Source organism: Oncorhynchus keta, chromosome 10 (assembly GCF_023373465.1).
Source record: "Oncorhynchus keta strain PuntledgeMale-10-30-2019 chromosome 10, Oket_V2, whole genome shotgun sequence".
Lineage (NCBI taxonomy): Eukaryota > Metazoa > Chordata > Actinopteri > Salmoniformes > Salmonidae > Oncorhynchus > Oncorhynchus keta.
The window spans coordinates 72,005,635-72,019,219 of NC_068430.1; the positions used below are offsets into that span (position 1 = coordinate 72,005,635).

The window sequence follows — 13,585 nt, forward strand, 5'->3', positions numbered from 1 at the left end:
AGCATCTGCCTCTAACCCTAGGAAGCTCTTTGCCACCTTCTCCTCCCTCCTGAATCCTCCCCCTCCCTCCTCCCTCTCTGCAGATGACTTCGTCAACCATTTTGAAAAGAAGGTCGATGACATCCGATCCTCGTTTGCTAAGTCAAACGACACTGCTGGTTCTGCCCACACTGCCCTACCCTATGCTCTGACCTCTTTCTCCCTCTCTCTCCAGATGAAATCTCGCGTCTTGTGACGGCCGGCCGCCCAACAACCTGCCCGCTTGACCCTATCCCCTCCTCTCTTCTCCAGACCATTTCCGGAGACCTTCTCCCTTACCTCACCTCGCTCATCAACTCATCCCTGACCGCTGGCTACGTCCCTCCCGTCTTCAAGAGAGCGAGAGTTGCACCCCTTCTGAAAAAACCTACACTCGATCCCTCCGATGTCAACAACTACAGACCAGTATCCCTTCTCTCTTTTCTCTCCAAAACTCTTGAGCGTGCCGTCCTTGGCCAGCTCTACCGCTATCTCTCTCAGAATGACCTTCTTGATCCAAATCAGTCAGGTTTCAAGACTAGTCATTCAACTGAGACTGCTCTTCTCTGTATCACGGAGGCGCTCCGCACTGCTAAAGCTAACTCTCTCTCCTCTGCTCTCATCCTTCTAGACCTATCGGCTGCCTTCGATACTGTGAACCATCAGATCCTCCTCTCCACCCTCTCCGAGTTGGGCATCTCCGGCGCGGCCCACGCTTGGATTGCGTCCTACCTGACAGGTCGCTCCTACCAGGTGGCGTGGCGAGAATCTGTCTCCTCACCACGCGCTCTCACCACTGGTGTCCCCCAGGGCTCTGTTCTAGGCCCTCTCTTATTCTCGCTATACACCAAGTCACTTGGCTCTGTCATAACCTCACATGGTCTCTCCTATCATTGCTATGCAGACGACACACAATTAATCTTCTCCTTTCCCCCTTCTGATGACCAGGTGGCGAATCGCATCTCTGCATGTCTGGCAGACATATCAGTGTGGATGACGGATCACCACCTCAAGCTGAACCTCAGCAAGACGGAGCTCCTCTTCCTCCCGGGGAAAGGACTGCCCGTTCCATGATCTCGCCATCACGGTTGACAACTCCATTGTGTCCTCCTCCCAGAGCGCTAAGAACCTTGGCGTGATCCTGGACAACACCCTGACGTTCTCAACTAACATCAAGGCGGTGTCCCGTTCCTGTAGGTTCATGCTCTACAACATCCGCAGAGTACGACCCTGCCTCACACAGGAAGCGGCGCAGGTCCTAATCCAGGCACTTGTCATCTCCCGTCTTGATTACTGCAACTCGCTGTTGGCTGGGCTCCCTGCCTGTGCCATTAAACCCCTACAACTCATCCAGAACGCCGCAGCCCGTCTGGTGTTCAACCTTCCCAAGTTCTCTCCACGTCACCCCGCTCCTCCGCTCTCTCCACTGGCTTCCAGTTGAAGCTCGCATCCGCTACAAGACCATGGTGCTCGCCTACGGGCTGTGAGGGAACGGCACCTCAGTACCTCCAGGCTCTGATCAGGCCCTACACCCAAACAAGGGCACTGCGTTCATCCACCTCTGGCCTGCTCGCCTCCCTACCACTGAGGAAGTACAGTTCCCGCTCAGCCCAGTCAAAACTGTTCGCTGCTCTGGCCCCCAATGGTGGAACAAACTCCCTCACGACGCCAGGACAGCGGAGTCAATCACCACCTTCCGGAGACACCTGAAACCCCACCTCTTCAAGGAATACCTAGGATAGGGTAAGTAAGGGTAAGTAATCCTTCTCACCCCCCTTCTCACCCCCAACAAGATTTAGATGCAAGTGGCTGTTCCACTGGTTGTCATAAGGTGTATGCACCAATTTGTAAGTCGCTCTGGATAAGAGCGTCTGCTAAATGACTTAAAATGTAATGATGTATGTAAATGTCTGACTAGCGAATTGAAAAGTCATTTAAGTGGGAAAAGTACCTGGCTGAAAATGACTGTAATTGGCTGTATAGCCGACAGGCGGCGCTAGTGGAAAACACTGCACACACCATCTTCTAGAGGAAACTCATTTACATACGCCAATTAGCCATTGTTGACATCAGCACTTATGAGCCTTCATTCATTTTTCTCCCACCTCCTTCCAGTTGTCTTTTATAGTCCCGTCTCCAGTCCCTTTCCATTTCAGTAAGTGCCTCCCACAGCCATTCAAAGCCATTTCAGTAAGTGCCTCCCACAGCCATTCAAAGCCATTTCAGTAAGTGCCTCCCACAGCCATTCAAAGCCATTTCAGTAAGTGCCTCCCACAGCCATTCAAAGCCATTTCAGTAAGTGCCTCCCACAGCCATTCAAAGCCATTTCAGTGGGCCATAAGCAAAGTAGCGGAATGCCTCTTAAAGTGTGGACGTGACACTCCTTGTTTTTCTAGCGAGAAAAGTGATGCATCCGATCACCCACACAAACCTACAGGCACACTAACCCACACGCTCTGACACTCCCTCACAAACCTACAGGCACACTAACCCACACGCTCTGACACTCCCTCACAAACCTACAGGCACACTAACCCACACGCTCTGACACTCCCTCACAAACCTACAGGCACACTAACCCACACGCTCTGACACTCCCACACAAACCTACAGGCACACTAACCCACACGCTCTGACACTCCCACACAAACCTACAGGCACACTAACCCACACGCTCTGACACTCCCTCACAAACCTACAGGCACACTAACCCACACGCTCTGACACTCCCTCACAAACCTACAGGCACACTAACCCACACGCTCTGACACTCCCTCCACAAACCTACAGGCACACTAACCCACACGCTCTGACACTCCCTCGCACCCACACAAACCTACAGGCACACTAACCCACACGCTCTGACACTCCCTCGCACCCACACAAACCTACAGGCACACTAACCCACACGCTCTGACACTCCCTCCCTCGCACACCTACAGGCACACTCTCTCACTCTCTCTCTCTCTCTCTCTCTCTCTCTCTCTCTCTCTCTCTCTCTCTCACAAACACACACACACACACACACATTCTCTCTCTCTCTCTCTCTCTCTACTCTCTCTCTCTCTCTCTCTCTCTCTCTCTCTCTCTCTCTCTCTCTCTCTCTCTCTCTCTCTCTCTCTCTCACAAACACACACACACATTCTCTCTCTCGCAAACACACTTTCTTTAGCGAGGAACAACGATGTGATGCATCTAAAAGGTTCATCCCAAAAACGCTCCTTAACAACAAGGCCCTAGTGTCACAGATAGAGTTGTTTTGGAGAGAATTCAGACTGACTCCTGAGTGTTTCATGTCTGTTGTCATGGAGATCGGCAAGCGGGGGATAGAGAGAGAGATAAAGGTAAGAAGCCAGGGAGGATTATTTTTCTCCTGTGGATTCCCTGGTGTTTCAGGAAGTACAAAGGGAACAGGAATTGTTCTTCTTCTGTGGTTTTGTCTTGTGTTTGAAAGAAGCAGCCAGCTCTGGTAGCTGACAGGGGGAAAGACGCAACCCTGAACTTTGTTGTGCGTGCGAGAGAGAGATGGAAGACAAGACGTGGGTACTGAGAGTTTACCAGGGTGATATGACGTGGCAGTGTATCTGCTCGTTGTCTTCTGTATGTGGGAGAGAATATTAAATCAAAGCTGCTCCACGCACACACACATGTACACACTCTTTTTCTTCTCTCTCTCTCTCTATCTCACTCACTCACTCACTCACTCACTCACTCACTCCCACTCACTCACTCACTCACTCACCACACACACACACATGTACACACTCTTTTTCTTATCTATCTCACTCACTCACTCACTCACTCACTCACGCACGCACGCACGCACTCACGCACGCACGCACGCACGCACGCACGCACACACACACACACACACACACACACACACACACACACACACACACACACAACACTCCCACTCACTTCCACTCCATCTCCCATTCTGCAGTCGTTCCCAGCAAGCCACCATTTCTATAATCTTCTCTATGTTTCTCTCTCCCCTTCTCTCCTTCTCCCTCCATTTCCTCACAGCAAACGTCCCGCCCTACGTTCTTCGCCAGGAAGTTTGAAGCCAGTGTTAACCAGGAGATAGTGAACCAACTGGATGGCTACCTGTTTGGACCCATGCCCCAGGGGACCCCTGGCCTCCAGGCCTACTGGGAGAGTGTGTTTGACGAGGCGGATGGGGTCGCGACCCTGAGCGACACACAGCTCACACTCTACCATGCGTTTGCTCGTCTGGGCCTGGCCAGGGCGGCAGCATCGCTGCAAGGAGATCCTAAGGATGACAGCTGCAGGTTAGTAAGCAGTCCAGTCCAGGTCACACACTGAACACATGTACACACAGTAAAAATACTTCAGTAGTTCTTTTGGGGATCTGTACTTTACTTTACTATTCATATTTTTGACTACTTTTACTTTTACTTCACTACATTCCTAAAGAAAAGGATCTACTTTTTACTCCATACATTTTCCCTGACACCCAACAGTACTCGTTACATGATAAATGCTTAGCAGGACAGGAAAATTGTCTAATTCACGCACTTATCAAGAGAACATCTCTGGTCGTCCCTACTGACTCTGATCTTGCAGACTCACTAAACACATGCTTCGATGTCTGAATTGGAGTGTGCCCCTGGCTATCCTTAAGTACATTTTTAGAAACTAGAAAATGTGGCCAGCTGCTTTGCTAACATAAGGAATTTGAAATGATTTATACTTTTAATTTTGATACTTAAGTACATTTTAGCAATTCATTTACTTTTGATACTTAAGTATATTTAAAACCAAATACTTTTACACTTTTACTCAAGTAGTATTTTACTTTTAGTCTTTCACTTTTACTTGAGTCATTTTGTATTACGGTATCTTTACTTCTCCTCAAGTATGACGATTGGGTACTTTTTCCACCACATACAGGCATGCATATAACATGCTAACATGCACACGCACTGACACACACACACACACACGCACTGACACACACACACACACACACACACACACACACACACACACACACACACACACACACACACAGACACACGTACACAAAAATAGTAGTATACACGCACAGAACATGAATGCACACACACACACACACAGACACACGTACACAAAAATAGTAGTATACACGCACAGAACATGAATGCACACACACACACACACAGACACATGTACACAAAAATAGTAGTATACACGCACAGAACATGAATGCACACACACACACACACAGACACATGTACACAAAAATAGTAGTATACACGCACAGAACATGAATGCACACACACACACACACAGACACATGTACACAAAAATAGTAGTATACACGCACAGAACATGAATGCACACACACACACACACACAGACACACGTACACAAAAATAGTAGTATACACGCACAGAACATGAATGCACACACACACACACACAGACACATGTACACAAAAATAGTAGTATACACGCACAGAACATGAATGCACACACACACACACAGAGACACATGTACACAAAAATAGTAGTATACACGCACAGAACATGAATGCACACACACACACACACAGACACATGTACACAAAAATAGTAGTATACACGCACAGAACATGAATGCACACACACACACACACACACACCGCAGCCGTCATTCACAGCATCTTGACTGTGACACATCTCATTGTTTGAGTGAAATTCAACACTCAGTCAGAAACCTTTGTATCCTTCCTCATCCAATAAAATACATATCTGGTGTCAGAAGTCATCACATCACTATCCGTATAGCATAGAGGTCGACCGATTAATCGGAATGGCCGATTTCAAGTTTTCATAACAATCGGAAATCGGTATTTTTGGGCGCTGATTTGTCCGTTTTTTATTTATTTTACCTTTATTTAACCAGGCAAGTCAGTTAAGAACACATTCTTATTTTCAATGACGGCCTAGGAACAGTGGGATAACTGCCTCTGTTCAGGGGCAGAACGACAGATTTGTACCTTGTCAGCTCAGGGATTCAATCTTGCAACCTTACAGTTAACTAGTCCAACGCTCTAACCACCTGATTACATTGCACTCCACGAGAAGCCTGCCTGTTACGCGAATGCAGTAAGCCAGGGTAAGTTGCTAGCTAGCATTAAACTTATCTTTTAAAAAACAATCAATCAATCATAATCAATAGTTAACTACACATGGTTGATGATATTACTAGTTTATCTAGCGTGTCCTGCGTTGCATATAATCGCTGCGGTGCGTATTCGTGAAAAAAGACTGTCGTTGCTCCAACGTGTACCTAACCATAAACATCAACGCCTTTCTTAAAATCAATACACAGAAGTACATGTTTTTTTAACCTGCATATTTAGCTCAAAGAAATCCAGGTTAGCAGGCAATATTAACCAGGTGAAATTGTGTCACTTCTCTTGCGTTCATTGCACGCAGAGTCAGTGTATATGCAACAGTTTGGGCCGCCTAATTTGCCAGAAGTTTACGTAATTATGACATAACATTGAAGGTTGCACAACGTAACAGAGGAATATTTAGACTTATGGATGCCACCCGTTAGATAAATACGGAAGGTGTACTGTATATAGGTCGTGGAGGGTGCTGCTCCATGACCCGTACCATTTCTGTGTCACTAGAATTACGATTGGTGTATTAAAGATGCTGGATCCCATGTGGCTGTATGTGTGGGACTGTTAGTTGTTAACGAGGCCTACTGTTGACACATTTACCAATGTAGATTTACACCGGTGTTACGATACATTTGCGATCCACAGCATCCAGCTTCCTGGATCAGGAGACGTGTCAGCTGGTTCTTTATGTCTTTTGTCTCCATACAGTTACTTCCACGGGTGAAATGGCCGTTGATAATGACACATTTAGGATCCCTGTCATCGATGGATGCTAAAACAGGAAGCCAGATGTCTTAGTTAACTGTTACTGTATTGTAATACCACAGTTACCACGTCTGGGACCAGCAGCACCTGCGGTAGCTAGAATGAAACCTCGTTGGCTGAGTCTCAGGGCCAATGCACAGGTAACTGCCAAAAATAAGGAAACACCAACATAAAGTTACTTTAGTAGTCAGTGCCAGAACAGATCCAATGCACCTTGGAATAGATTGCATCAGTGTCTGGAAGTCTGTTGGAGGGATGCGACACCATTCTGTGTGGAATTGTCCGTGTTCAGCCAACATGAGATGTACTATACGCCCATGTTTCTGCTGCTGGCAGCTTGTATTATCAGTCTGTTTTAGATCCAGTATAGTTCCATAAGCAGGCTGGATAGCAGGCAGGCAGGTAGTTCTGCATTGTGGGTAGCTGCAGGGGTCTCTGGGCACAGGGTCAAGATGAGGAGGAAGCATGTTTCATCTAGCTGCACACACACACACTATGTCTATCGATGTAAAACTACAGCTGTTTCTACTCATCTCTGCCTGTAAATTGGGAAGGAAGGAAACGAGGTTCTGTGTGTGAGGCATCTGTGAGTATACGTGTCAGTCTGCAAATCTCTAATTGTGGGATCATGAGCATGTGAGAAAAGCATTTTGCTGCGAGGAAACAAGCCATTTCAGTCTTTCACACTAACATATCCACACCAACTGTCACACACGCTCGCATGCACACACACTGGGCAAATTTTGGGGCCATGAGGAGGCTATGTTTGTAGAGCTTACAGTGTTTTGTATGAGACAGCAGGGTGGGGCTGCCATGGGGGATGGAGAGGAGGAGAGGAGAGGGGGATTTCTGTCTTTTCACAGCCTGCTGTGACTCCAGTGGGGAAGGGCTGAATGGAGCTCCCATGTATCTGCAGTCTCTCTCTCTCTCTCTCTCTCTCTCTCTCTCTCTCTCTCTCTCTCTCTCTCTCTCTCCTGTCTCTACCTCTCTCTCTCCCCCCATCTCTCCCCATTCACTCTATGCTCTCTCTTTCACCTACTCTCTTTCTTGCTCTCTCAACCTCTCACTCTCTCCTCTCTCTCACTCCCTTCTCTCTCTCTCCTCTCTCTCCTCCCTCTCTCTCTCTCTCTCTCTCTCTCTCTCTCTCTCTCTCTCTCTCTCTCTCACTCTCTCGCTGTCGCTCTCTCTCTCTCTCTCACTTGCTATCTCTCCTCTCTCTCTCGCTATCTCTCAATCTCCCTGTCTCTACCTCTCTCTCCCCCATCTCTCTCCATTCACTCTATGCTCTCTCTTTCACCTACTCTCTTTCTCGCTCTCTCAACCTCTCTCTCTTCTCTCTCTCCTCCTTCTCTCTCTCGCTTTCTCCCTCTTTCTCCCTCTGCCCCTTTCTCTCTACCTCTACCTCTTTTTATCTCTCTCTTTCTCTAGCTCCTTTTGCCTCTCTCTCTCTCTACCTCTCTTTTCTCTCTCTCTCTCTAGCACACACACACACACACACACAACTGTCAAAGATGTCAACGTCAGGCATCCCCAAGAGTCAATGTATATTTCAAATTGTGAGTACTTCAGTCCCACCCTATAGGTCTGTAATAAATAACTGAGTAACTGAGTCAGTCTCAGAGTGGGAAACCTTTATTATTACTGCTAGGGGCCATTGTACATCTCTGTCAATCTCTGTCTGTCCCAAACGGCACCCTATTCCCTATATAGTGGGAACGAGGGAGGGAGGAGAGGGGAGAGGGATAGAGAGAAGGAAGAGGTGTGGAGTGCTCTCCGTGAGCTGGTGTAAATATTTGCTGTTCTGCTTGTCAGGGTAGCTAGTGCTGTCGGGCTGGGACAGGCACACACACACAGCGCTGTCAGGCAGACTGACTCCTGGTTCTACTGCTGGAATACTGATGAGAAGGCTGGTGGGCACATACACATGAGAGAGAGAGAGAGAAAGCCCTAAACACACCCTGTTTATTTTCCCAGTAGTCTCTGCTCTGCTCTCAGTGCCAGCCTTCTGCCACATGTACAGAATCAGAAAAAACACTCCTCCCACACACACACACACACACACACACACACACACACACACACACACACACACACACACACACACACACACACACACACACACACACACACACACACACACACACACACACACACACACACACACACAGCCCCCAGAACAATATTGTCAGGACTAGCCTGGAATGGCAAGCTGATTGTAACATCAAGCTGACTTCTTAATGGTGTCCCAGACCAGTTCAACTTTGTTAGTGTATGTGTGGGAGGGTGTGTGTGTTTTGACCTCTGCTGACTTTGTTTAGACCAGCAGTTTTCAACCTGTGGTCCGAGGACTACCTGCTCCGCACATTATTTAGTATTTGTAATTAAAAATACAAATAAATGTTGTTGTTGTAGTTATTGATTTGTCGTCCCGGAATGGCAAATGTTGGGAACCGCTGTATGAGACAATATGTGTTTACGAATTGGTGTGTCATGGTTATCGTCAGAGGCATCGGGCTGTGACTAACTTAATATATTACTGACAATATACCCAATGACTTTATTGGTCTGGCCCGGGGCAGGCTACAACTGCAGTCTGGTCTTAGTCAGTCTGTCCATTCCTAGCCTTAATAATTGTCTCCACAGCAACAGATGTTTTATAGGTCATTGAATTAATGCCTCTTCCCTTCACACAATCACAGAAAGCACAGCACATCCCCTTAACCTTTACTTTAGCGTCTGAGACATTAGCAAGGCCCCGCTAGTGAACTTTAGCATCTACAAACATTAGCATTTGTAAGCAGTCTCCAGTAGTTGTTCAATAAATGAATCTAGATACTCTCATCTTACACCATTGCCCTTTTAAACAGCACTGGTACCATATCAAGTTCACTAATGGGAATCTCAATGGGTCTGTCTGTTGGGTTACCACTGGTGTTGCCAGGTAAAACCCTGATAAAGTAGCCTGGTCCCAGATTTGTTTGTGTTGTTGTCAACTCCATTGCTGTCTCGGTCAAAATGAGTGACAGTTGGCATCATAGCCCAATCAGACCTGCACTCAGGCTACTGATAAAGGTCTGTTGAGAAAGGTTGGTTAAAAGTGTGTTTCCTCTTGGTTTGCCAGGTATTTCCCCATGGGCCACCCGGTGTCAGTGCATCTCTACTTCCAGTCGGACCAGTTCCAAGGCTACCTGGTCCAGCACCACGCCACTAACCTGGCAACCAGCAAGCTGGAGACCCTGGAGACCTGGGTGATGCCCAGGAAGACCTACAAGGTGGCTTCCCCCAGCACCTTCACCAGGCTGCAGTTCGCTGAGGTAACGATCCTTCTTTTTTGGTTGTATAACGTTTAGGTAATGTTCACATAACATTCCCAGAACAGTAACGCGGTGATATCACGACTCAGGGTATGACCCAGATGCAGACACAGGAGGCACATAGTACAGTTCTCAGATGATTTATTAGAAACGCGGGGCAGGCAAAGAGCAGGTTGAGGACAAGCAGAGGTTCGTGATCAGAGTCAGGCAGGTACAGGACAGCAGGCAGGTACAGGACAGCAGGCAGCCTCGGGGTCAGGGCAGGCAGAGATTCGTAATCAGGTCAGTGTCAGGCAGGTACAGGACAGCCTCGGGGTCAGGGCAGGCAGAGGTTCGGGATCAGAGTCAGGCAGGTACAGGACAGCCTCGGGGTCAGGGCAGGCAGAGGTTCGGGATCAGAGTCAGGCAGGTACAGGACAGCCTTGGGGTCAGGGCAGGCAGAGGTTCGGGATCACAGTCAGGCAGGTACAGGACAGCCTCGGGGTCAGGGGCAGGCAGAGGTTTGTGATCAGAGTCAGGCAGGTACAGGACAGCAGGCAGCCTCGGGGTCAGGGCAGGCAGAGGTTTGTAATCAGGTCAGAGTCAGGCAGGTACAGGACAGCAGGCAGGCTCGGGGTCAGGCAGGCAGAGGTTTGTAATCAGGTCAGAGTCAGGGCAGGTACAGGACAGCAGGCAGGCTCGGGGTCAGGGCAGGCAGAGGTTCGGGATCAGAGTCAAGGTACAGGGGGCATCAGAGTCAGTCAGGACAGCCTCGGGGTCAGGGCAGGCAGAGGTTCGGGATCAGAGTCAGGCAGGTACAGGACAGCCTCGGGGTCAGGGGTCAGGACAGCAGGGGCAGAGGTTCGTAATCAGAGTCAGGCAGGTCAGGCAGGTCAGGGCAGGACAGCAGGCAGCAGCTCGGGGTCAGGGGGCAGGCAGAGGTTTGTAAGCAGGTCAGAGTCAGGCAGGTACAGGACAGCAGGCAGGCTCAGGGCAGGCAGAGGTTTGTAATCAGGTCAGTGTCAGGCAGGTACAGGACAGGCAGGCTCTGGGTCAGGACAGGCAGAGGTTTGTAATCAGGTCAGAGTCAGGCAGGTACAGGACAGCAGGCAGGCTCTGGGTCAGGCAGGCAGAGGTTTGTAATCAGGTCAGTGTCAGGCAGGTACAGGACAGCAGGCAGGCTCTGGGTCAGGACAGGCAGAGGTTTGTAATCAGGTCAGAGTCAGGGGCAGGTACAGGACAGCAGGCAGGCTCTGGGTCAGGACAGGCAGAGGTTTGTGATCAGAGTCAGGCAGGTTTGGGTCAGGATCAGAGGTTTGTGATCAGGAGTCAGGCAGGTACAGGACAGCAGGCAGGCTCGGGGTCAGGACAGGCAGAGGTTTGTAATCAGGTCAGAGTCAGGCAGGTACAGGACAGCAGGCAGGCTCGGGGTCAGGACAGGCAGAGGTTTGTAATCAGGTCAGAGTCAGGCAGGTACAGGACAGGCAGGCTCTGGGTCAGGACAGGCAGAGGTTTGTGATCAGAGTCAGGCAGGTACAGGACAGCAGGCAGGCTCTGGGTCAGGACAGGCAGAGGTTTGTGATCAGAGTCAGAGTCAGGCAGGTACAGGACAGCAGGCAGGCTCGGGGTCAGGACAGGCAGAGGTTTGTAATCAGGTCAGAGTCAGGCAGGTACAGGACAGCAGGCAGGCTCGGGGTCAGGACAGGCAGAGGTTTGTAATCAGGTCAGAGTCAGGCAGGTACAGGACAGCAGGCAGGCTCGGGGTCAGGACAGGCAGAGGTTTGTAATCAGGTCAGAGTCAGGCAGGTACAGGACAGCAGGCAGGCTCTGGGTCAGGACAGGCAGAGGTTTGTGATCAGAGTCAGGCAGGTACAGGACAGCAGGCAGGCTCTGGGTCAGGACAGGCAGAGGTTTGTGATCAGAGTCAGAGTCAGGCAGGTACAGGACAGCAGGCAGGCTCGGGGTCAGGACAGGCAGAGGTTTGTAATCAGGTCAGAGTCAGGCAGGTACAGGATGGCAGGCAGAATATGGTCAGAGCCGGGAAAAACTAGGGAAACAGAACTTGAGAAACAGGAAGACGGAAAGCACGCTGGTAAGACAAGACGAACTGGCAACAGACAAACAGGACACAGGTATAAATACACAGGGGATAATGGGGAAGATGGGCGACACCTGGAGTGAGGGCGGAGACAAGCACAAAGACAGGTGAAACAGATCTGGGGCGTGACAGACATCTTTTAGAAGTAGACACCTTATATACAGTAGCTTCACCAGGCTACAGTTCGCTGAGGTAACTGACACACTGTTTTTTGGGTTGGAGTTGTAACATTTATGCAATTTTCTTATAACAGTCACATAATATTTACACTCTTTCAGTAGACGCTGCCCCCAAATCAAGCTTTATTTCTACAGCACATTTCAGACATGGAATGCAACACAATGTGGTTCACAGGGGGGAACAAAGTCCAGAAACAAGTCAGGGTCAAAACTGGGAGGACTAGAAAAGGAGAACGGCAAACCCGCTGGTTGACTTGGAAACACGAACTGGCACAGAGAGACAGGAAACACGGGGATAAATACACTGGGGGAAATAAGCAACAACTGGAAGGGGTGGAGACAATCACAAGGACAGGTGAAACAGATCAGGGTGTGACACAGACAGAGAGCTACACAGTAGTCCAACAATAAGTACCTCGGTCATGTCTTGATTTAGCTGGAGGAAGTTGTGAGCCATCAAAGTATTTAAATCACTAATACAGTCTAATCTATCCGTGGAGCTAAAATTCTCTGGTGACACAGAAATTGCAAAGTTGTGTATCGCCTGCGTGGCAGTGATATCAATGCTGTGCTTTCTGCCAAGGGGTAACATATATAAACTGATCAGTACCGTACCCAAAATCAAACCATGTGAAATGCCACCATGTGATATGTATGATGACGAAAAACTCTCGACAGGTTAAATAGGTCCTAAACCAATTTTAGAACTGGGGAGGCCAACCAATCTCTCCAGTCTGTCCAGAAGGACATCATGGTCAACAGTGTTGAATGCAGCACTTTAAATCTAAGAGTACAAGGACAAAGAGATGTTTGGCATCTGTGTTGGCTCTAAGATCATTTACCACTTTAACTCAGGCTGTCTCTGTGCTGTGTGGTTTTTCAAAAATACAGTTGGCACTTAAAAAAATAATTTAGCTGTTTCAAAACCAATTTCTCCAGAATTTCGCTTAAGAATGGAATGTTGGAGATTGGCTGAAAATTGCTAAGAGCTGAAGAATCTAGATGACTTTTCTTCAGAAGGGGTTTCATAATAGCTTTTTTTTATTGCAGTGGGGAGAGTGCCTGTGAACAGGGAGTGATTAACAATAGCTTACACTTCTTCAGGTATGCA

The 13,585-nt window shown here is 48.7% G+C and overlaps 1 protein-coding gene across 2 annotated transcripts in view; it reads left to right on the forward strand.

Annotated features, from left to right (window-relative positions):
- LOC118389426 (xylosyltransferase 1) overlaps positions 1-13,585 on the forward strand; it is a 200,797-nt gene that overhangs the window by 113,895 nt on the left and 73,317 nt on the right. The window contains exon 8 of one of the 2 annotated variants that reach the window (XM_052527837.1): positions 4,048-4,313. The exons of the other annotated variant lie outside the window; for it this stretch is intronic. Within the exon in view, the coding sequence (XP_052383797.1) occupies positions 4,048-4,313 (266 nt within the window). The remainder of the gene's footprint in view (positions 1-4,047; positions 4,314-13,585) is intronic. 2 annotated transcript variants of the gene reach the window in all.